General features: G+C 48.9%; 1 protein-coding gene across 1 annotated transcript in view; it reads left to right on the top strand.

Annotated features, from left to right (window-relative positions):
• Nucleotides 1-25,110, top strand: part of VPS4B (vacuolar protein sorting 4 homolog B) — a 582,532-nt gene that overhangs the window by 524,975 nt on the left and 32,447 nt on the right. Inside the window, exon 10 of the mRNA XM_069613692.1 lies at nucleotides 8,022-8,162. Coding sequence (XP_069469793.1) covers nucleotides 8,022-8,162 — 141 coding nt within the window. The remainder of the gene's footprint in view (nucleotides 1-8,021; nucleotides 8,163-25,110) is intronic.

The raw sequence follows: 25,110 nt of genomic DNA, 5'->3' as shown, positions 1-25,110 counted from the left end.
ATGACACGGAAGGCGAGCAAGGTCCGTGGAAACCCCATGTGTGGGCCCCTGACTCCAAGAAGCAGGCCGGCGGCTCTGTGATGGAGAAGACACCAGACGGGCAGGACACACACCAAGACACTAAAAATATACCTCACGGCCGACTCGACAGTACCGTCGAGGCCCATGCAATGTACAGGGACAAAGCCTCAAGTTCTTCACTGTCCTCTGGGCCATCGCGTACGCTTTCGCCTCACGACAGTTCCCCGAAAGCGAAGGTTGGTCCGGACACCGAAAAACAGGCAGCGAAAGACATTTCGGCGTCTCCCAAGAAAACGCAGAAAATGCAGGAACTAATTAAGAAACACATCTGTGCTTCCCTGCTTAAAGCGAGGTTGCTGAAAAAGACACATTTTTCAGCGCCTTTGGCCCCAAAAGAGACACAGGGCTTTCCCCCCCTTAGACACTCTGTCAGGGCCCATGCATTCCCTCCCAGGCCACCCCTGTCATGTCAGGCTTCCCGGCTTCATGCGAATATACACCTGAACAGTTCAATAAAATTAGGAGAATGTCTAGTTTCGAAGACTTCATGGACCATCACCCTGACCAATTGCCCATCATTCTTAAAGATGCCTCACAGCCAGGGGCATCAGCACAGCTGCCCCCTTCCAAGAAGTCTTGTCTTGAGCCCCATCCTAGCACCCCTGCTCTAGGCACTCCGGCCTTGACATACTAAGACCCCTCTCAGGACTTGTATTATGATGACCAAGGAGACCCAGGGTCTCGGATCTCTATAGCCAAGACCAGTTTTATGACCACATTTACGTGATCCAGTCGCCAGACCACCAGGACCAGCTAGTAGCAGATTTGCCTGTTGACAATTAACTTAAGTACAATTAACTGCTACTAAAGGCGGCACAACGTTTTAATATCGGCACTCGGAAGGCACAGGTCGACAAGGACTTTGTGGAAGACATTCTGGGGAACAAAGTCTGCCACCCAGTTTATCCCATTCCTGAAGTCTGTTCAAAGACGCATCCAGCCATCCCTACTGGTGCCTAGTCTCACGAAGGCGGTCAACCCCAGAATAGATAGATTATTCAGACCTGCGCCCACCAAACCCCTGTATATTAGGGGACAGCGTAAACCAGATTCCCTAGTGGTCACCACTACCAGAAAAAGGGCAGGCTCTCCCCATGCGTCGGCAGAAGCCCCGCCGGACAAGGAAAGCAAAATGCTATATGCTTTCGGGAGAAAGGTCACCTCCTCTGCAGCATACCAGACCAGAATCGCTAACAACACTACACTGTTAGCTAGTTATGGCTGCCACAAATTGGATGACCTGGAATGCCAAGTTGAAGCTGTCCGAGAACCACTAAAGGTTCAATTACTGAAGACCAGCTCAGAAGGCAAGCAGATCTCAAACTGCATCCTAAAGAATAACCTTGATGCAGCAGATAATGCAGGACGCATCATAGCAGTGGAAACGCTCATCAAGCGCCACGCCTAGCTCAATCGGGGTTTATGTTAGAAACTCTGGCAACCCTCTTAAACATGCCCGTGGAGCCAAATGTGTTATTCGGGAAGGCCGTAGAAGACACCCTTAAGAGTGCCAAGGAGGAATACGACACTTTTAAATACCTTGGACAGTTGACGATCCCTATTCCCAACGGGGCTCCCCAAACTCTAGGAGATTTCAGGGCCAGGGATCTTGACATTCGTCAGGCTACACTCAGGGGGGCCGGTCGCAAGGCCAACGTTCCTCGTCCAATTTTCAAACCGGAAATAAAAGGGGTAGAAACTCACCTGGGAGATGCTCAAATCCTCCCAAACAATGACTGCCGTTTCAGGTCTCTTCCCATGCCACTCCAGTAGGAGGCCGAATTTCACACTTTACCCACTCATGGGAGGGGATAACGGACAAGTGGGTGTTGTCCACTGTTCTGACAAGACAGAAGAAAATCACAGCAGAAGAACAAAGCATACTGCTGGAGGAAATAAAGGCGCTGCTGGAAAAGAACACCATAGAGATCATCCCAGCGAATGAGGTGAAAAGGGATATTTATTCAACGTACGTACTTGTGCCAAAGGAAGACCTTAACATTCACCCAGTATTAGATCTGCATCTGTTAGGCAAGATTGTGTGCAGTACTCTTTGGGAGACTACAGCAACCTTGACCTCCTGGTTGTAGGAACCCAACCTTTGGTATAAATCTATACTACACAGGTTGGTAGTGTGGCTGAGCAGCCAGGCTCATCTCAAGCGACATTAATGTGAGCAGTAGGATTTTTACAGAGATTGACAGTGATAAGTATTCAAACACACTCTTACACTCAAGGTTTCTTGAGTAAACAATTATTAATTTAAGTCAGTTCAATAAGCCTTCAGAAGGGAGCAGAGTATATGCAACACACAAATACACTTCAAAATACACACTCTTAGTTTCTCTAAATTAGCAAGTACCCATTTGGGATGGCACACAGATGGTCCCTACACCCCGAGGTGACTTAAGGAATTAGGACACTGTGGACATTAATATATCCCTGGTACATTTAGAGCAATACTGAGTTGGTGTCAAAGAAAAGGGTTTGGTAATAAAACAGAAGGTTATTGAAATATTCTGCAGCAGGCAAGTACTTTTAAACTCCCAGTGCAAAGTAAATTAACCCTTTCCTGGAGGAAAGGTAAAACACAATGTCTGAGGTAAGAAGAGTCTTTCAGGTAGCCAGACCAGCCAATGTCAATTGAACAAAAGTCTAGGTGAACAAGCACTTCTTGTAGATAAGTAAATGTCTTGCACAATGTTTTAGAAGTCTTTGTAGAAATAAAGAATCACAGAAGGGCCACAGGCTGGGAGGCTTGTGAGGGTAAAGCTGCAAACAACTCTGCAAAAGCAACCAAGACAAGTCTCAACTGAGAACAAGCAAGGCTACACAACAAGAGGTAAGTCCCCTTAGTGTTACCGTACCTTTGGTTAGTAATGATTCCAGCTGGCTTCTGTTCCTGTACAGCTCTGCAGATCCTGTTCCTGGGCCTCAGTCGTGGGGACAAGAGGGAGGACGTCTGGGGACTCCTGCACTGCAATGGGAAGGTCGGCGGCAGCAATGGGCATACTTCAATTCAGCGGCACTTGCGGGTTCAGCTCCTCGCGTCTAGCAAATAGCAACACCGCGGTTCTCGGATACCACTTCAGACTTTCCTCGCATCTGGGGTCCAGCACTCGGTTGAGGTGGCTCAGGCTTGGTCGGTCCTGTTTCCTGGGAGTCCGGAGGATCTTCCTGGTGCTCGGGTCGACTAAAGACACTCCATTCTGGTGTTCCTCTCCATGGCAGTTCGGTTCCTGCAGCAGCAATGGAAGTACAGCCAGCTCCGAGAGGATTTCCAGATGAGCTTGCCTTGGGGTCAACTGGTCCCACCAACCCAAGGGGAGAAGTCATCCTTTGCAGGTCTTCTGTAATCGTGGCGAATTCGGAGCTTCAGCACAGCAGCAGGGCTTCACCAGGCAAAGCAACAGTCCAGGAGTTGCAGCAGGTGTTTCTTCGGATTCGAAGTTAATTTCACTTCACTGCTCCTGGCAACAGTAGTTTTAACAAAAGAAGGTATTTAAACCTTTGGGAAATCTAAGAGACTTCCCTGTGCCACTGCACTGAAGGTGCTGTGTGTCACAATGTAAAGATGATGCCTATGGAGTTTGTCAGGCTCCAAAGTCAAAAGAAACAGAGTCTAAATCACAAGAAAATACATGAGAGTGGGGAAAAGGTCTCAATCTCTCCAGGTTAGAAATCAAAAAGTCCTAAATTCCCGCAAAAGAGCTGGGGGTCTCTAAGGTAGAAGGGAATTAGCACATTTCTAAGATTTCGCCCTAACAGCGCCCTGCAAACAAATATGTCAAACCCCAAAGGTTTTGTATGACCACACTCCAAGAGGTGATTCTACTCCTAAAACGGGGAGACTAAATGCAACATTGGATATGAAAGATTTCACATTTCAATGCACCCTGCGCACAGAAAATACCTGCGTTTCAAGATGGCGGGAGTACACTGCTAGTTCAAAGTACTCCCATTCAGCATCAACTCTGCACCAAGGGTATTCACAAAGGTGTTTGCAGTAGTGGCAGCACACCTGTGCAGAAAGTCCTTCCCTAATCTGGACGACTGTCTAATCACTGGGGAATCTCCTCTAATTTGCAAATTAAACCCGCAGAAGACAATAGACTTTCTCTTCAATCTGGGTTTCTCCAACAAGAAGAAATCAAGTTTAGTCCCCAGCCAAATAAAACAATTTCTAGGGGCTATCCTAAACACAAAGGAGGAGCTGACTTTCCCCTCAAATGAGAGAGTACAAAATATGTTGTTGCAAGTACCTCACTACAAGGTCGGTCGCCAGATAACTGTACGCAAAGCAAATCGCTTGCTCGGGATGGTGGGCTCATGCATTCACTTGGTGCCACACACGCGCCTGCGCATGCATCCAATGCAGGAATGGCTAGCGAAACAGTTGTCTCAGGCAAGCAGACAGTGGGGCGATCCAGTAATTGTTTCACTAACTTTTAGCTAGTGGTCCAAGGACAACTTGTTAATAGGAAAACCTTTTCGTGCTCCACCAGCACAAGCAATCCTAACTATAGATGCTTCCCTCGCAAGATGGGGGCAGGGGCACTTCCTCCACCACAGACCACTGACAGTGGACACACACTACTGCCCAGACATATCAACTTGCTATAACAATTGGCAGTCCTCTAGACTCTTCAGGCCTTTCAGCAACATCTCAAGGGTCAAACATTACAGATCCTCACAGATGGCACCACAGCCATGTTCTATCGGAACAAGCTAGGAGGCACACACTTGCGAAGTCTGTCCAAGCTATCCCCAAAAATATGGAAGTGGACACTAAAGCGGAACATGTTCCTAATATCTCAACATGTTCAGGGGAACTCAATTCTCCGGCAGACACTCTAAGCAGACACCCTCTACCAGGAGAACATGAGTGGCAACTTGACAAAGCTATCCTAGACCGAATATTCTCACATTGGGGTCAGCCCCCACTAGGCTTGTATGCGACAATTCTAAACGCTCAGTGCCCAGACTTCGCGTCCAGGCTTCCCCAACCAGGGTCCAAGGGGGAACGCCCTGTGGATGAACCGGTCAGGGAGATTTGCTTACGCTCCTATGTGAGCGAGACAGCCTTGCTTTCCACACCTACTCAAATTGCCTATGTGCGACCCAATCCAGCTCCCGTGCCCATACAACATGCTGACACAACACAAGGGGGCATCCCTCCAGCTGCAGCCACAGTCTGTGAACTCGGCAGCTTGGCTCCTGAACTCAGAGTTTGGCCACTTAAATCTTCCACAAAGGTATATGGATATCCTTAGAGGCATGAAAACCCAACACCAGGCACTGCTTTTAATAAGTGGAAGAGATTTGTGATATGGTGCACATCAGAATCACTAAACCCGAAAGAATGTTCCCCAGCTAACATTCTACACTACATGCTTTACTTACTAGACTCCGGCCTAGTATTTAATTCCATAAAAGTGCATCTAGCGGCCCTGTCAGCTTACACCACTTCACAGAACAAGATGTCCTGGTGGAAAGTCCCTGTCATTAAGGCATTCATTGAAGGGGTAAAGAGGCTATACCCCCAATTTCCAACCCTCCTCTGAGTTGGGATCTCAATGTTATGCTCTCCAAGCTCATGGGTCCACCCTTTGAGCCTATGCACGAGGCCAGCCTAAAATATCTTGCTTGCAAGACTGTGTTCCTAGTAGCTATTGCCTCCATAATACGAGTCAGTGAGCTACAGGCTTTGTCCGTACAGGACCCCTTTTTCATTAAAGTGAGAACAAGAAAGTTGAGCCCAGGCTTTCCTGCCCATCTACACTCCACCAGGGTGGGTGATCACGGAAGTATCTGGCACATTGCTGAACAGAGACGAGTGAGTGAAAGCCCCTCCGGTACTGCTGAACTTAAAACTGAGGACTGCGGGTTCACAGAGTGTGTGGACCACACGCCTAACACTACGCTGCTGCAGAAGGCACCTGTTAAGACCCAGCTACAAATAACGATTTGCTGTCCCTGCTATAAATTTGCTACAGATAACTCTGACACACCAAATATCCAGGTGTGAACAATAAGTAGCCCGATACATCCGAAAAAGTAATAGAAGTGATTGTTAAAATCAAAACCCTCTAATGGGGTACCTGATTGTCACACACTATGCGATGTCGACGGTCCTGAGGAAAGCTCAGAGGGACAACCTTGAGTGGGGCCTGATGCAAGACACAGCTCACCCTCTGAGCTCGAAACCCCGTTGTGTCGACCTGTTTAGAGCAACTATTTAACATTTACCAATTTTAGAGCTCTGTTGGGGGGAAATGTTTTGATATCTTTCTGGATAAGTGTGATTATGTTGTCACTGCTACTAACCTCAGTCAGTTTACCAATTCACACTCCTACTGGACTACAATTCTACATCTCTGCTTGGGACATCATGTCCTCACAATACATTTGTGCCATGTTCGACACATTAATTCCACATGTGTTCGAATTTTTAAACATGTCTTTTGTTTTACAATTTGAATAAACGTTATATGACCCTTTCATATGTTTTTTGACCTTATGTTTGAATCACACAACTGAAATGTAGTTTTCACCCACCCTGGTGGAGTGTAGACTGGCGGAGAATCCTGGGCTCAAATTTCTTGTTATCACGTTATTGTCCTCATGAGACAGGCCCCACCATATACAATAAAAAGAGGTTTTTCAGCCCATTTAGTCTGACCCCGTATTCATTGTAGACATCGGCAAGGTTGTCCTCCGAACACATCCTAGGTTCTCACCTAAGTTCATTTCAAAGTTCCATGTAAATCAATTTATAGAATTACCTACCTTCTTTCAAAATCCATCAAACTCAGCAGAAAGAAGCCTCCATAAACTTGATGTACAAAGGGCGGTCTTGTACTATGTGAACAAACCAAAGCCTCTAAGGAAAACCGACCATAGTGTTTCCATAGTGCCTCGTAGAGAGGGCGATCACATATCAAAGAACACCTTCTCCAGATGGATAGTCAAGTGCATACAGCTCTACTATTCCCTATCCAAGAAATTCTTACCTTTCACCCCCAGGGCACACTACTAGAGATACAGGAGCTACTTTAGCTTTCATTGCAAACGTCCCTCTATATGCTATCTGCAAGGCTGCTACATGGAGTTCCATCCATACGTTCACACTGCATTATTGCATTGATACACACTCTAAAGCAGATTCACCGGTGGGATAAGCGATCCTGAAACATTTTTTGCTGCTGTACCTTCTAACTTTCCACCCCCTCCTCCAGATACTGCTCACTAATCTATGCAGAGCATGTGATCTAAGCAGATCCACAAGCTTCAGAAGGGATACATTACTCACCGTAATCATATCTCTGGTACTTGTATCTGCTTAGATTCACATGCGCCCACCCTTCCTACCCTTCTAGAGTAGAAGGTGCATAGATGTTTTCTAGGTTATCACTGTCTTTGCTTTATCATATCTGTACTCCCACTACACTTCATGCAACCTCATGTCAGAAACAATTTGAGGTACCTCGACGCGTGAAGGACCATGGGTACAGTACACGTCACACTAGGGATAGTATTACTAACACGCCCTGTCGACGTTAGTTTTCGAGTTTTGGAAACAAATCTTGTAATAATCTGCAACTTCCACTAGATTTAGGACTATGCAGAGAAGCAGATACAAGCACCAGAAATACAATTACGGTGAGTAATGCATCATATATTTTTAATGGCTTGATACACATTAATGGTTCCACTACAATTGTAAAGATTTGCAAATTGAAGTCTTTTTTGTTCTTCTCACAAAGCACTTTTCCACTGATTTACTGCTAGTTGAAGTGTCCTGATCAAACATGTGCTGTAAATATTTGTAAACCTTTACATAATGGTTTGTTTGATTGCAGTTAATTTATTACTGTGTCCAAATATGCTCAAATTAGTGTGGATCAATAGAATGGACTAACACTTTTTTTCACTTTAAGGCTCGAGGACCCTCCCCGGTTGATAAAAATGTTGTTCAAGATGACATGCTCACTCCGTGCTCGCCAGGTGATCCAAATGCCATAGAAATGACGTGGATGGATGTCCCCAGTGAAAAATTATTGGAACCAGTTGTTAGTCTGGTTAGTACATTTTTAACAGCTTTTTGTTTTAACTTTCTTTGTATGCACATTTTGTGCAAAGATGCCAATAAACATTGCATACACATACAATTCCAATAATTTATTTGAGTGCATTGTCGTATAACATATGCATTCGTTTTGATACCATTAAAAGTCTGAACATGATGTTAGGGCTGAACAATAATAGGCCCACAGAAGGCTTTGTTTTTCCCTTACCTGTTTCAAGAACAAAATTTGATTGCATGTATATTTTCTCTGCCATTGGATCTTTCATACATTTGTATGCTCTTTTGAATATTCAGTGTCATAAGGCTGGGGATCCACCAGAAATGAAATACAATTTTAAACTACAAATTGAGCACAGACCGGCCTTCTACCAGCAGCGCAACCACCTCCAGTTTAGCTTTTATTCTGTTGGCTTACAAGTGGATGTGAAACCTTGTGGTGTTGATGTGGAATTCCCTTCAAACATTTTTCACTTATTCAGTGTTTTGTTTGAGTTTGCCATGGTACTGGGATTTTTACCTTGCATCTATGCCATGTTAACAGTCTCACTAGAATCTAACAACTACACTTCCTAAATTACTATCAGTCAGGGTTCTGCCCCAAGTGTAGCATCGAGCCAGCCACCATTCAGGTGGTGGATGATGCCCTCTAAATCATTGATAAGGGCGACTAATCCCTCCTCGTCACGGAGGACCTCTCGGCTGCATTTGGCAGAGTCAACTCCTGCATCCTCCTCTCGCTCCTCGCCGATAGGAGGGGATTCTCTGGTATGGTCCTAAATTAGTTTACCTCCTGCCGCTCAGTCAGACACCAGGCCTTCCAGATGATCATGTTGCATGCGAAGAGACTGTCTCCTGCTGAGTCACCCAAGGCTTCATCCTCACTGATCCTTTTTAACCTTTGCATGGAGCCTCTGGGCACACTCATCAAACATAATGATGTAGCAATTCACCATGGCTGCCTACCTCAAGAACAACCCATCCAAGACTGAATTTATCCTCATCTGCCCAGCCCCCCCGCTAACCAACAATGGCTCAGTGATATGCGCCTAGAAGGATTTGATCCTTTTAATCTCAGATTCAACACAATCCTTAGGCTTTGCCATCGACAGCAGCCTGTCCTTCCAGAAACAAATAGCCAAGAAGGCCCAAACGGCCTAACTCAATATCTGCACCCTTCTCAAATTCAAGTACTTCATCCTGCTGCAGGACTTCCAGACCATAGTGCAGACCCTTGTGGTCTTGCACATCGATGGGGGAAATACCTCCTGACGGGACTGCCAGCTGCTCACTTGGCTCCCCTAAAAGCAGTCCACAATGCTGCAGCCTGTCTTATTACGGGTGGGTGCAAATTAGCCAAATCAACTGGTCCTGCGCAACCTACATTGACTTCCTCTTCACGCAAGGTTGCTGTTTAAAACAGCATGCATCCTCTACAAAGCAATCATGAGTGGCACTCTAGCCTACCTGGCGGCTAAGCTCCTCACGCAGCAAATTGACCAACTGGCTCAAATCACGACTCTACTGCAAAGAGAGGACCTGCAAACCATCCTTCTCTTGCAACACACCTACCCTCTGGAACTCGGTCCTGGTATTAACTCTGAATGTCCTCACAATTCTCCAATTTCAAAACATGGCTTTTTCCTACAATACCTGACCAAAGACTAATCAAAGACTAATCCCTGTGGATGCTCATACCAACGCACAGACTGCCATCCACAGTACTGTGGTAATATTAAAAGATGCCAGCCCAAACACGCTGGCTACCCCACACCCTGTAAAACGCTCTGCTGCTCTTGAACTAGGTCCGCACTTTAAACAATAACATTTTAAAAAAGGGACTGTGTGCCCATGGTGATGATGGTGCTGTGATATGCAAGTTACTTGTACAGTGTTCTGTTTGACATCTTTTGTATCAGTGTTATCAGTGTTAATGCAAATGGTCACTTTTTGCAACTGTCCCTCCATTATCTTCAATGGAGCCCCTAGCATTTCTGTTATGGACTTGGACCTCTGGCTTGTTTTGAGGTGAGTGAGGGCTTTAGTCATCTCGCTTAGGGTGCACTGGGTAGTTCCTATAGCTGTCAGTGCAGGGAGAGCTTTTCCCATTAATGTTTACCTTCGTTTGTTTTAATGTAGCACAGCCCACCTTAAGTGGATTGCTTCAGGGACACTTTTCCCCCCCTTTTCTTGTACTTTTAGTTCATTTTTGTGACAATTTTCTATGTGTACTGAAACCACTGGTGTCGGTGAACCTATTTTTAGTTTGTCAATAATGCCCTTTTGATACCATATACTTAAAACCACTCCCTTTCTTGAGCCAGCTTCCTTTTTGGCCATCTTCCCTCCCTTTGAGGCCCCAAATAGCCACATTTGGTCATGAACCTTTGTGTTGTGTATGGCCATGGACTCTGGTGCTGTGAGAGTCTAAACTGACTAGAACTGAGTCATGGAAGACACAATCAAAATTACACCTGGGGGTAGCTGTTCATGGACATATGTGGGGCAGGTGGCTGTCCATGATTGGACAGCCACTCTGAAAGGTGATGATCCCTACCATTTTAGGGCTGGCATTGCTCCGAGCCTGCATTTGGCATGTAAGGAGAGGGTGTGGAGCCCTTCTGGTTGTTGCCTTCTGAAATCATGAATCTGAAGACCCCATAGAGGAAAGCTGGAGGATTGCAGCTGCAGACAAGCATTCCCAAAGCCATCCACCCAAGAATCTCTGGACCATCTTCAAGTGGCAAGGTTAGATTCTCACCGGGGACATTCCTCCCTTATACTGTTGGTGGTAACCAGTCTGAAGTCCTGGACAGCCATGCTTCCCTCTATGGGCCTCAGAATCGTTCCTCATGGGACGTTAGGGAAAATGTTCAGTTTAATGCTAAATTCCTCCCACCCTAGAGACGTCGTCCCCCCCCCTAGGCTCTTTTGCTGAACTTTGGGACTCTGTACTTTTAATTCTATGTGTTTTCTGTTTCTTTTGATTTTGGACATATATTCTTCTGTGATTTGGACTTTGGAGTCTGACAAACTCCATAGGCGTCATCTTTACATTGTGACACACAGCACCTTCAGTGCAGTAACACAGGGAAGTCTCTTAGATTTCCCAAAGGTTTAAATACCTTCTCTTGGTAAAACTACTGTTTCCAAGAACAGTAAAGTGAAATTGACTTTACTTACATGTTGTAACTTTCTAGACCCAGCACCCACTATCTTACAATAAGGTGCTGGAGGGGTTACTTAGTATCCCCTTTGTCTAGTTTATCATGTAACATTTTTAGGTTACCCTTTACACGATTAATGGCTGGTGGCACTGGTTTACTTTTTCCTACCATTGTGTGTTTCTACTGCGGACTGCAATTGCAGCTGAAGTAAAGTACCCATGGGTGCCCATTTTGTCAAAATGGCCCCAGTCTCCTATTTTTGGCCATTCCTGGTTGGAAAGGTCCTTCTTGAGATTTACTCTGCACGCCAAAACAGGTTTGATCCTTTTGTTTGTTTTGTCTTTGGCGGGATTCAATGGTGAAGCCTGCCTCTGGCTCCAGCAGGTCTAGCAGGGCAGGAAGCGAAGGAGGTGCCCGAAACTCCCTGTGCTTAGTCTCCCTGGTTACAGGAATGCACCCAAGGGTGATTGACTGGAGGGATGTGCTCTGAGGACAGCCTCCCTGCTGTGTGAGTGACAGCTAGGCTATGAATGAATGGGAGAAACCTGCATAAAAGGCAAGGCTTTTTGCTTGGAAGGCAGAGTTGACCACTGGACGAAAGAATCCTTGGAAGAGATGCCGGACGCCAGCTGCAACTCCTGGACCGTTGGTTTGCCCGGTGAAGCCCTGCTGCAATGCTGAAGCTCCGAATTCGCCTCAACTAGAGAAGACCTGCAAAGGACTACATCTACCCTTGGGTTGGTGGGACCAATCGACCCCCAAGACGAGCTCATCTGGAAATCCTCTCGGAGCTGGCTGTACTTCCATTGCTGCGGCAGGAACCGAAGTGACAGGGAGAGGAACACCAGAATAGAGTGAGTGTCTTTGAGTCGGACCTGAGCTCCAGGAAGATCTTCTGGACTCCCAGGAAGCAGGACTGACCAAGCCTGAGATCCACCTCAACAAGAGTGCTGGACCCCAGATGCGAGGAAAGTCCATAGTCCTATCCGCGAACCGCTGTGTTGCTTTTTACAAGTGTTGCAAGGAGCTGAAACCGCGAAGTGCCGCTGAACTGAAGTTTGCCCATTGCTGCCGCCGACCTTCCATTCGTAGTCCAGGTGTTCCCAGGCGTCCTCCCTCTCGTCCCCACAACTTATACCCAGGAACAACAGGATCTGCAGACCTACACAGGAACAGAAGCCAGCTGGAACCAATTTCTTCTAACCACAGGTATTGTAAAACTAAGGGGACTTACCTCTTGTCGTGTAGCCTTGCTAGTTCTCAGTTGAGACTTGTCTTGGTTCTTTTTGCTGAGTTGCTTGCAGCTTTGCCCCTCACAAGCCTCCCAGCTTGTGGCCCTACAGTGATTCTAATTTTTTCCTACAAAGACTTCTAAAACATTGTGCAGGTCTTTTACTTACCTGCAAGAAGTGCTTCAGCTTACCTAGACTTTTGCTCAATTAATATTGGCTGGCCTGGCTCCCTGAAAGTCTCATCTTACCTCTGACTTTGTGCTTTACCTTTCCTCCAGGAAAGGGTCAATATACTTTACATTGGCAGGGGGGGTTCAAAAGTACTTACCTGCATCAGAATATTTGTATAACTTTGTTTTATTCCCAAACCCTTTTCTATGACACCAAACTCGGTATTGCTCCAAATGTACCAGTGATATATTAATGTCCATAGTGTCCTAGTTATGCAAGTCACCTCGGGGGTGTAGGAACCATTTGTGTGCCATCCCAAATGGGTACTTGCTGATTTAGAGAAACTAAGAGTGTGTTTTTGTTTTACTACTATATTGCTTCCTTCTGAAGAAGGCTTATTCAACTGACAAATTAATAATTGTTTAATCAAGAATCCTTGAGTACAAGAGTTTATTTGAATGCTTGTCACTGCAAATCTGTGTAATAGCCCTACTGCTCACATTGACCCCTTTTGAGATGAGCCTGGCTGCTCATCCACACTGCCAACCTGTGTAGTACAGACTGATACCAAAGGTTGGGTTACCTATTGCCAGCAGGACAAGGTTGGTGTAGTCTCCCATAGGGTACTGCATACAATCTTGCCTAGCAGGACTCAAACCTCACCTGCTGCTCTCCATGAGGTAGAGCCTGCATGGAGCCTGTTATACTGCGTGTGACCTGGAGCCTGCCTGATCATGTGCAACATCACAGAAGCAACTTGCTGCTCCTGAAATATCATGAACACCATTTACTGTAGAGAGGAATCTAGTGTGAAATATGCTCACAGCAATACATAGAAAGGGGACTGGATGGGCCATGCCAGGGAAGGTAAAGGTGTGGTAAGTGGGTGGATGGGATACAGACCGTGGTTTTGCAGGGGGATCAGAGGGTGACAGTGGCAGGCGTTCCAGAGGCGTCCCCAGGATAAACGTGAGCAGGGAGATGGGAGTTATGGTACAGGATGGGGTAATGGGCGGCAGCTTTGGTTGTGAACCCCAGATATGCAGGGGAAGAACAGGGAGGTGGGCAAGGAGTATAACCAACATTGTGGGAGTCGAAGTGGTCGACATTCTTAGTCTGTACCATCAGCTAGTGGTTCACTGGAACTGATCCTCCTGCTGGACTACCTAAACCCTGAAACAAAAATCTGCCTCTGCACATGTGACCGTCCTGCAACCAGTCGAGGTGTGAGTAGCTGTCGCCAATGGCCTCTACTTATCAGGGAGTTATTTTTCATCGATTTGGATCTGTGGGCTTAGATCAAATAATACTCCTGAAACCCCCTTGTTCCCGGTAGGGATTCAACGGAGCCTTAACCCTACCCCCACAACTATCGCTACCTGACCATGGGTGCTGGATTTCTGGTCTTGAATTCCTTAATTCCTGCAGACCTGTTGGTGCTTAAGAATTGGTAGCTGCACTGGCCCTTTTTGGGTAACCCTTTAATTATTATGTTATCATGTGGAGAACATGTGTTAGGGAGAATTCTCATAAATGTGCTAATTCCCTTCACCTTAGAGACCCCCAGCAACTTTGATGGATTTTGAGGACTTGATTTTTTTAACCTGGAGAGTGTGACCCCTTTTCCCACTCTCTCATATATTTTACTGTGAATTTTACCTCCGTTTCTTTTGGTTGTGGAGTCTGACAAACTGCATAGGCATCATCATCATTTACATTGCGTCACACAGCACCTTCAGTGCAGTGACCCAGGGACATCTTCCAGATTTCCCAACGGTTTCACTACCTTCTCTGAGATAAACTACTGTTTCCTCGGAGCAGTAAAGAGAAATTGATTTTACTTGCCATTGTAACTTGCTAGACCCAGCACACACTATCTTACAATAGAATGCTGGAGGGGTTACTTAGTATCCACTTTGTCTAGCTTCTCATGTAACATTTTTATGTTGCCCTTTTCTCATTGAATGGCTGGTGGCAGTGGTTTCATTTAAACTACCATGGTTTGCATTTACCGCAGGCTGTGTTCACAGCTGCTGTAAAGCAACCGCAGGAGATATCTTTGTCAAAATGGCGCCGGTCTTCTTTTTTCACCAATTCTTTGTGGAAAAGTCCTTCTAGAGATTTTTTCTGAGCACCAAACCAGGTTTGGGGTCTTTGTTAATTTCGCCTTTGGCGGGATTTAGGAGTGAAGCCCGCCTCTGGCTCCAGAGTGTCTGGGGTAGGCAGGAAGTGAGGAGGTGCCCGAAACCCCCTGTGCTTAGTCTCCTAGGAGACCCAAATGCACTCTGGGGTGATTGGCCGGCTGACTGTCCGTCAAGGACAGCCACCCTGCTGGGTGATTGACAGCTAGGCTGGAATGAATGGGAGAGAAATGAAGAAAAGGCGAGTCCTTTGGCTTGGAAGGCAGAGTCGACCAATGGACGAAGGAACCTAAGAAAAGCTTGAAGAGGACGCCTGCTGCAACTCCTGGACAGTTGGTTTGCCCGGTGAACCCCTGCTGCAACGCCGAAACACCAAGTTTGCATCGACGGAGAAGCCCCTGCAAGGACGACTTCTCCCTTTGAGTTTGTGGGACCAATCAACTCCAAAGTAAGCCGCCTGGATTTCCATCTCAGACCTGGTTGAATTTCCAGAGTTGCTGCTGGAAACCCCATAGCCAGGGAGACGAACACCAAATTGTGTGCGTTGCTTTTAAGCTGGCCTAAGCAGGACTGACCAAGCCTGAGCCCCCTCAACAGAGTGCGGGACCCCAGAAGCAAGTAAAGTCCATCTCGACAGCCAAGAAATGTGATGTTGCTATTTGCGGTAGACACAAGGAGCTGAAACACAGAACAGCCACTGAAAGCGAAGTTTGCCGGTTGCAGGTTTTGACCATCCCAGTGCATTGCAGGAGTCCCCTGACGTCCTCCCTCTTGTCCCCACAACTGAGGCCCAGGAACAGTGAGATCTGCAGAGCTGCACAGGAACAGAAGTCATCAGCTGCATCTTTTCTTCATTTCTAAGGTACTGTAAAACAAGTCTAAGAACTTACCTCTTAACGTAGAATTGCTTGAAACTTCTACAACTCACAAGTCTAATAAGCTTGTGGCCCTACATTTGATTCTTCTTTTCATCAAAGACTCCTAAGAACCTGTGCAAAGACTTTTCCATCTACTTACCGGAGGTGCTTCATCCTATACAAGACTTTTGCCCATTGACTTTGGCTTAGCCTATTGAATTGTATGGGGGAGCCAAAAGTATTTGCCTGCTTAAGAATATTTGTGGTCCCTTGGGTTCTAATAATCTTTGCCTTTTACCAATTTCTAAAAGTATTCTAAATGCCAACAGTAAGATATTAATGTCCCCAGCACCCTAGTTATTGAAGTCACCTGTGGGTGTAGGTTGCGTCTGTGGGCCATCCCAAAAGGGTCTTTACTGATTTAGAAACTAAGCGTGTACAGTATTGAAGTGTATTTGTGTGTTACTATTATATTGCTCCCTTCTGAAGAAGGCTTTATAACTGACTTATAAATTAATAATTGTTTTTGCAAGAAACCTTGAGTGTAAGTTTATTTGAATACCTGGAACGGTGAATCTTTGTGTACCTCCACTACAGCTCACATTTACCCCTCTTGAGATAAGCATGGCTCTCAACATGTTCAAAACGCTACCAAAACTGTGTAGTACAAGCTTATACCAAAGGTTGAGTTGCCTATACCTGTATTCAGAGTTGCGTGTAGTCGTCCCAGAGGGTACTGCATACAAACTTTGCCTAACAACATGGCTGTTACCTTTGTTCAAATCCTCCTTTGGGAGACTGTTTGGCTGCTTTTACCACCTTGCCAGGTGCTTACCTCTTGAACTGGTCCAGCTAGAACACTTGTTTCTGTATTCCTATGGTAGGGAAATAACTTAAGCTTTTAGGTATTACCTCCACATTCTGATGTTACTCTTCTTTCTCCCCTTACTTTCCTTCACCTCCTCTCACTACTATGAGTGCCTCCCTCTAACCCACTACTACTCCCCTCACCACTACGTTCCTCCGCTTCACCTCTACTTCCTCTTCTCGTCTTCACCACCACTACTTCTTTGCTATCAGTACTACTTTTCTCTTCCACTGCTGCTGCCTCAGCACCTCTAACATCTACTTATGCTACCTCTTACCACTACTTCCACTACCTCTCCTTACTGCATCTCTGCTAATTACATTACTATCACCACTCCTCGCTACTACCACTCCACTACCACCTCTTGCTGCTACCACTTCACGCTAGTACCACTTCTCAGCTACCACTACCCTGTCACTTTTACTACCTCTCCTCTACTGCCACTACTATATCTTACTCCTCCTCACTACTACCCCTACCCCTCTACCACTACTTCTCACTACCACTACTTAACTCTCTCCTCTCATGCATGCACAACCACTCCACATTACCCCTCTTTCCAACCACCTCCATACTCCTCTCTGGTCTTCCCCTTATCTTTTGGTCCGCCTCCTTCCACCTCTGACCTCACCCTCGTAACTCACTAACTCCTTCCTGATCCCTCCTTAAATTACCCTCCCATGTCTATGATGGACTGTTTTTACCTACCCAATCTACTTGCCCTAATTCCAGGGTGTGTAGGGAGGGCTTGGCAAAAACTTTAGAGGCCTTAAACCCCATCCATTTTCCCTACATGGCTTTCTGCATTCAGGGCATGGACAGAAAGTGTCTCCATTGGTGACTTCTGTCCCCTGCTAATACCGCCTTCCTGTAGGCATTTTTAAGTCCCTGGTTCGACATTTCTCCACCTAATGTCGAACCCCGCTGGTGCTACCCTCCAGTACCAAGCCCATTTCCCCAATGCCTCTCCTCTTTGCCACAGTGCCACCACCACTGCTGCTGTATCAGTGGCGCACTGCTGGTGTCTCGTTCCTCTCGGCGGTCCCGTCCAGACTTCCCAGCACCGGCTACTTTCTCTGCTACAATTCCCCAGTTCAGGGCTGGAACCTCAGGTAAGGAATAGTTGGGAGGGGGCCTTCTGCGATCCAGCACTGCGAGGTGGAAGTTTAAAGGGGTAGAGCACTCCTGTTGATCTGGGTCAGCGAACAGGATGAATTGGCAAATGGACAGTACACATTCTTTTGTCTGGCACCCTTGTAAGGCTACCCTGGGGACTTTTATTTTGTAGAGAGGAAGCAGTTTGCATGACCCACTGCGTGAGCCAATCTGCTGCCTGGTCACCTGGATGATGGGTGAGATGTATAGGGAGTTACATCAGGGTGGGGGTGCTGCTGGAGAGCAGGGATTGTGGTGAACAAAGAGGCTGATCCTGGTGGGGGCTGCTGAGTTGGTCATGCACTTAGCTCTGACCAAGTATATGGCTAAATGTGGGTAAGCTCCTTCTAAGAGCATTTAAGTGTTCCTGTTTGGGTTATGTGACCCTCATCCTGGGCCAATCTGTTGCATGGCCATCAGAAGGCTGAAATGGAGCCCTGAGTACGTGATATCAAGTCAGAAGATGCAGACAGGAGAACAGGGATTTGAAAAATTGGGTGCTCTTGGTGAGGCAGTTCCTGTGGTGCTACCAGGCTGCCCTCACCTCGGATGTGGCAAAGTCTGTAATGTAACCAGACATTAATATGATATGCAAAGTAGAAAAAATAGGGTTGAGGGCGGAGAGTGATTCGCACAAAATCGAACCCTTTTGGTCAAGCAGGGAATGTGAAGTTACGCGGATGGCAAACATTCCGGTTTCAAAGTATTGGCAAAACTAGGTATCCTCTTTCTCGCCTTAACAATACTTTTGACCTAACATAGCACTGCTTTCCTTTGTTTGGTGTGTTTAAAGGTTTTTCAGGTAAGAAAACTATAGCAAGGGGGAAAAGTATTTCTCCGGCATGGGGTCTGGCATGGATTCACATGCTCATGAATATTCCCCGTCGTCAGGCTGGGAATCCTTGGTAAAGAAAAAATCAGTATCAGTTTCGTTTCTGATCTGTCTTTCTTAGTAGTAACCAATCACTGATCTCTGGGTCATACTGCCCCCAGCCAATGACTGCCCTCTCCCTAAGCCCCACCTCTGGCAGCCATCCTCAGATTTTTACCGCACACTCAAGTGTTGGGAGTCCTCGTGTTTAGCTCTCGAGTTTTTTTTACTGCGCTTTCACGCTTTTCCAGGAGATTTTCTCATTTTTTCGGTTTAATTGAGCCTCAAGCTCCACCGTTTCTACTTCCGATAACGGGGACCCGTTACGGAATTCTTCTACGCCCCTCAAGGGTGAAGTTTTCGTCGAGTTTACACTTCTTGGAGGATTCCGGAAGATCTGCGGCCTACCTCAACGGACATGGCCCAGGACAAAGGGGGCTCGACGCCCGGATCCAAGCTGTTCAGGAACTGCCCTGGATGCGGATTATATAACGTTTTCAAGGAGGACGAGCATTCGCAATATCTCTACTGCCTCCATGGGGACAAGACGCACGTGGGGAGAAGGACTGTGCGTTCTGCAAGAACCTTTCGGAACGGACCAAACAAGGTCATCATTCCCGCCTCGCCACCTGGCTGGAGAAGGGCACAGCAAGTGAGAAGGCGAAGAAGAGGTCTGAGCGGGCTTCTGAGTCCTTTGAGGGCATTGCCGGCGTCCGGGGCCCAACAGAAGACAAAGCACCGCGAATCTGCAGGTTCCGGGAGTGCCGAAAGGTCGGGTTCTTCGGTAGCCAAGTAGGGTGCTAATTCCCCGGAACGTTCGACCACGAGCCAACGCTCTGGTTCGGGGAAGAGGAAGTCCGAGAACCCGGGTAGGCCACTGGAGCGGACCCGGTCGATCTCGAAGGGGGAGCGAGGCGTTGACCCTCCCCCAAAGGCGAAGGCCCAGGACGCACCTAAGGTGGTGAGGGCCTTGATCCACCCGGCTAAGGCCTCTACCGAAGTGGTCTCTGTGACCCTGGCGGAGCCGGCTGAGACTACGCCAATGGAAACGGCCTCTGGGCCCACAGCATCCCTGCCGCCGCGGAGGGAATCCTCTTTCCAGCCCACCGCTAAGACCCCCGTGAAGCCCCCGGCTGAAAAATAGGGTGGGGGCCGGTGGCCGTTACAGACTCGGAATCAGCCTCTGAGGACGAACTGGTGGAGACCGAGAAGGGGCCTCAAAGAAAGGTCCATAGGCCTCAACGAGAGGTTCATAAACCTCAACGGGAGGTTCGAGAAGGTTCGATCCCAGGGAGCGGTCCCAGCTGACGTGATTGAAGATGGCGACGAGGACGACGAACAGGGCCCAGTGGAGCGGCCATCCCGTCCATTGCAGCCATTGCCCGAGCCCCAGGATAGCTCGGCGGCCATTTTGTTGGCAATCCAATCCTTATGTACCGAGATAAGGACGAGATTACCACGGACCCCGACGGAGGATCCAGAACCAGACCCGTCGGGAAACCCTCCGACCAAGCAGAGGGGAGTCCACCCATCTCCGCCCTTCGTGCCCGCGAGGCCGGCAGACCCCTCATCCCCCTCGCCGGGAGAGGATACAGCGACGGATACGGCGATGGACGACGACGGCGGCGATGACACAGCAGACATCCCGTCGTTATACCCCCCCCCCTGGCGCGGGGGCCCCAGTCGACGAGGTTGGCTCTTTCCACGCCATGATAACCAGGGCATCCGAGCTCTTCCAGCTCTGCCGTGAAGAACAGAAAAAGAAGGGGTTTCTGTACCAACGACGAGAGGCTAAGAGGAAGACGGTCCTCGCGGTGCCTTTACTCGATGACATCTGGGACGAGGGGCTTGCTGTCCTCAAGAACCCTGCCACGACACCCGCCAAGAGGGACAGGTACGAGAAGAAGTACTGAGTCCCCGATGCCACCCCCTTGTGCCTCAGGGCCCAGCCCACGCCAGACTCGGTCGTCTCGGCAGCGGCTAAGAAGAAGGCAGCGGGCGCGGCGGCTTCAACTTCCACTTCCCCGCTGGACAGCGAGGGTAAGAAGTTGGACTCTATGGGACGACGAGTCATCTCATCGGCTGCGACGACGATTAAGGCGGCCAATGCCTTAGTGATCGTGGCCTGCTACGACAGGGAGCTCTGGTTCAAGATAGCTCCCCTGCTAGATTTCCTGCCTGATGACAAAAGGGCGGAGGCCCTAGAAATTTTGCAGGAGGGCGAGGTGGCGTCAGATCACGCCATTACGGTGGCAACGGACATTGCCGATACCGGATTTCGCCAACTGGGCAACAGAGTTTGCCTCCGACGACGAGGATGGCTCAAGGCGACAGACTTTCGCCAAGACGTCCAGGCCAGAGTGTTGGACATGCCGTTCGATGGTAACAACCTCTTTGGTAAGGCGGTGAATGAGTCTCTACAGGCCATCAAGACCGACTCGGAGACGGCCCGGGCCCTTGGGGTGCTTCAGGAGCGACGGCCCTTTCGGAGCTCTGGAGGCAGACAGGGTGCCTCCAAAGGATCCAGCGGTGGCTCCTCCACCTACCGCCAGGCGGCCCGCTCCTCTTCCCAGGAGGCCTACAGAGGTCGCGACAAGCAAGGGGGTTCCCGCCGTCGTCGCCAAGGAGGCAAGGCCGCTTCCAAGCAAGACTGACCTGGCCGGGTGGTCGGGCCCCCACCGAAGCACCCCAGTGGGAGGCCGACTGACTAAGTTCGTCAGGGTGTGGGACTCCATCTCCACCGATCGTTGGGTTTTGGACACCTTGGCCAACGGGCACTCGCTGGAATTCCTAAAGAAGTGCCCTTGCATTCCTCCCGTGGCCAGGAAGGAGAATCACGTCCCTCAACTGCTGTTGGAGGTAAAGGCGATGCTCAAGAAAGGTGCCATCGAGCTCGTCCCCAGGAGGCTCCGGGCCTCCGGAGTATACTCAAGTTACTTCCTCGTCGGGAAGAAGACAGGCGGTTGGCGCCCCATCCTAGACCTGCGTCGGTTAAACAAATACATCAAGGTGCAGAAATTCAGGATGGTCACCCTCCAGCACGTACTGGGACAGCTGTAGGAAGGCGACTTCCTATCGTCGCTGGACCTGGAGCATGCTTACTTCCACATCCCCATTCTAAAAAGGCACAGGAAGTTCCTCAGGTTCGTGGTTCAAGGACGCCACTACCAATTCAGAGCCCTACCGTTCGGATTAAAGTCAGCACCCAGGGTTTTCACCAAGTGCCTGGCACCAGTGGCGGCGCGGCTGCGCCTGCAGGGGATCCACGTCTACCCCTACATGGACGACTGGCTAATCTGAGCAAGGTCAAGGGAACTCGCCGTCGATCATACGGCGAGGACCGTCCGGTTGCTCACGGAGCTGGTGTTCTCCATCAACTACTCCAAATCCCACCTGGTTCCGTCGCAAGTAGCACTGTTTTTGGGGGCGAAGCTCGATACAGTGGATCAATTGGACTACACTTCAGAGGAGTGGACCAAAACCATCTTGGGCAAGATACGGCGACTGTTAGCCACGGACGTTGCCAGGGTGAGGTCCATCAAGTCCCTTCTCGGGATGATGTCCTCATGTTATCTACCTTGTACCCCTTTGCAGACTTCGGATGCGTCCGCTACAGGAGTTCCTCGACGCCCGCTGGTTTCAGGCGGGGGGCTGCTTCGAGGACAGGATCCCCCTCGACGAGGAGTTCAGTCGGGCGATCCTATGGTGGGGCACCAGGGCTCACCTAACGACGGGCACAGACTTTCAAACCCCGGCGTTTCAGGAGACAGTGACTACGGACGCCTCTCTGGAGGGTTGGGGGCCCATACTGGAGATCTCCACGCAAGAGGCCTTTGGCTCCCTTAGGAGAGATCTCTTCACATCAACATCTTGGAGCTCCGTGCAGTGTTCTGGGCGCTCAAGTCGTTCCTCCCATCCCTCAAGGACAAAGTGGTGAGGATCTTCACCGACAACACCACCACAGTGTTCTACATACGGAAGCAGGGAGGCACCAGATCCCCAGCCCTATCCAAGGAGGCCCAGGATCTGTGGCACTGGGCCGTCGCCCAGGGGATGTTTCTGGTTCCTTTCCACCTGGCAGGAATAGAAAACACCATCGCCGACTCACTCGGGGAGCTGCGCTCGTCCCACGAGTGGGAACTGCGCCAGGATCAAGTGGATCGACTCTTCCAACGATGGGGCAAACCCCAGATCGACCTGTTAATGACGGCGGCGAGCTCAAGTGCCAGAGGTTCGCCAGCAGGTTACCACAGCCGAGGAGCATGGGCGATGCTTTCTCGTTCCCTTGGGACGGCCTGTTTCTTTACGCGTTCCCTCCATTGCTGTTGCTGCTCCGCCTCATCAGCCAGCTCAAGAAGTCCAGGTGCAGGATGATCCTCGTCGCACCCGGACCTTCTGGACTTGTCAACGTCCCCGCCAGTCAGGCTGCCGGCGGACGCGGATCTTCTCTCCAGAGAAGGAGGCGCCATTCTACACCACGACCCACAGTCGCTGAACTTGCAGGCCTGGCTCCTGCAGCGCTAGAGTTTGGAGGGTACGATATCCCGGCTGATTGCAGAGAGGTTCTTGCAAAGGCCAGGGCGTCCTCAACTCTCAAGTGTTACGGTCATAAATGGAAGAGGTTCTCTGTCTGGTGCCGTGCACAGAAGATTAACCCTCTGCGGATTACGGCCCCTCAAGTGCTGCCGTACTTACTGTCGCTGGCCAAAGCTGGACTGGCCCACGCCTCCATAAAATTACATCTGGCTGCCATCTCCCGATATACCAGGACTACGGGACGGGCGTCCTTGTGGCCTCATCGCCTGGTAAAGGAATTTATGAAGGGACTATTCCATTCATTCCCACCGGTGAAGGCTCCTGCCCCGGCGTGGGAACTTAATGTGGTGCTGACCAGGCTCATGGGAGCCCCATTCGAGCCTGTGCATTCGGCGCCCTTGAAGTTCCTGTCATGGAAGACAGCGTTCCTCGTGGCCATCACTTCTTTCTGCACGACGAGTGGGAGAGATTCAGGCCCTATCTTGCAAGCCTCCATACTTGACTTTTCATGACACAAGGGTAGTGCTTAGGACGCACCCCTCCTTCATGCCCAAGGTGCCGTCTGACTTCCACCTCAACAAGCCCTTGGTGTTACCAGTTTTCTTCCCGTCACCTTCGACGCCGGCTGAGAGGACTTTGCACGCGCTGGATGTAGCTAGAGCGCTGAAGTTCTACGTGGACTGCACAAAGAGTTTTCGGAAGACGTCACAGCTATTTGGGAAATTTGGGTCTGTGAATCAAGGGAAGGCTCTCTCGAAGACTTCCATCTCCAGATGGCTCTCCGGCTGCATCATGCATTGTCACCGTTTGGCAAACCGACCGCTGCCCGGCCGTCCGAGAGCCCATTCGACCAGAGCGATCGCTGCTACCACTGCGTTCCTGTCTGGTGTGCCCCTGCTGGACATCTGCAGGGCTGCTACGTGGAGGTCGACGCACACCTTCACAAGATTCTACCGCGTCGATCGGGACTCCAGGGAGGAGTCCAGGGTCGGCCAAGCAGTGCTGCGCAACCTGTTCGCTTAAGGTGAGCCTGCTGAGGAGGTAAGAGATGCTTAATGTTGAGCCTGTTTCCACCGCCCGTGGTTGTGCATGTGTATACTGCTATGTATTCTTTTATTTATGAGCATGTGAATCCATGCCAGACCCCATGCTGGAGAAGGAACAAGTTACTTACCTGTAACTGTTGTTCTCCAGCATGGGTCTGGCATGGATTCACATGCGAACCCTCCCACCTACTCCTCTGCGGCTCTTCACTTGGTCATTCTGCCACTTGGCGTGCTACCAAATCTGAGGATGGCTGCCAGAGGCGGCGGGGTTTAGGGAGAGGGCAGTCATTGGCTCGGGGCAGTATGACCCAGAGATCAGTGATTGGTTACTACTAGGAAAGACAGATCAGAAACGAAACTGATACTGATTTTTTCTTTACCGAGGATTCCCAGCCTGACGACGGGGAATATTTATGAGCATGTGAATCCATGCCAGACCCATGCTGGAGAACAACAGTTACAGGTAAGTAACTTGTTCCTTCCCCCAAACGCGAATTTCAGTCAAATGCTGAATCCATGATTAGAATTGCAGGAGTTGTGGATGTGACATTGCTCTAACCTTATCCCCACATTCACAATCGGGGGACCTCAAAGGATCAATCCTAATGATGGGTACCGGCATGCTCTTGAATGTTTATTTGAAACCCAAGTCTGCTGCATGCTGATAAATGGATTTCTAATAGTTGTTAATCAGCTTAGAATCACATGCTGTGCATATAGTCCGACATCTAGTGGTAATCGCGGAGTATTAAATCTTTCTTTCGAGGATCAAAAGGGAATGTCAACATGGGTGTGACTGTAACACTATCGCTAAAGTGACGTGTAGTGTACCCAAAATCCCACACTCGTCGAGGTCCCTCCGTTGGTTTTTTTTTTTTTTTTTTTACACACAACTAGTT

The sequence above is a fragment of the Ambystoma mexicanum genome, chromosome 5p (genome assembly GCF_040938575.1).
Source record: "Ambystoma mexicanum isolate Mex_15411 chromosome 5p, UKY_AmexF1_1, whole genome shotgun sequence".
Lineage (NCBI taxonomy): Eukaryota > Metazoa > Chordata > Amphibia > Caudata > Ambystomatidae > Ambystoma > Ambystoma mexicanum.
The sequence above is the reverse complement of the archived record's forward strand: the minus strand, read 5'-3'. Positions and strand labels throughout refer to the sequence as shown.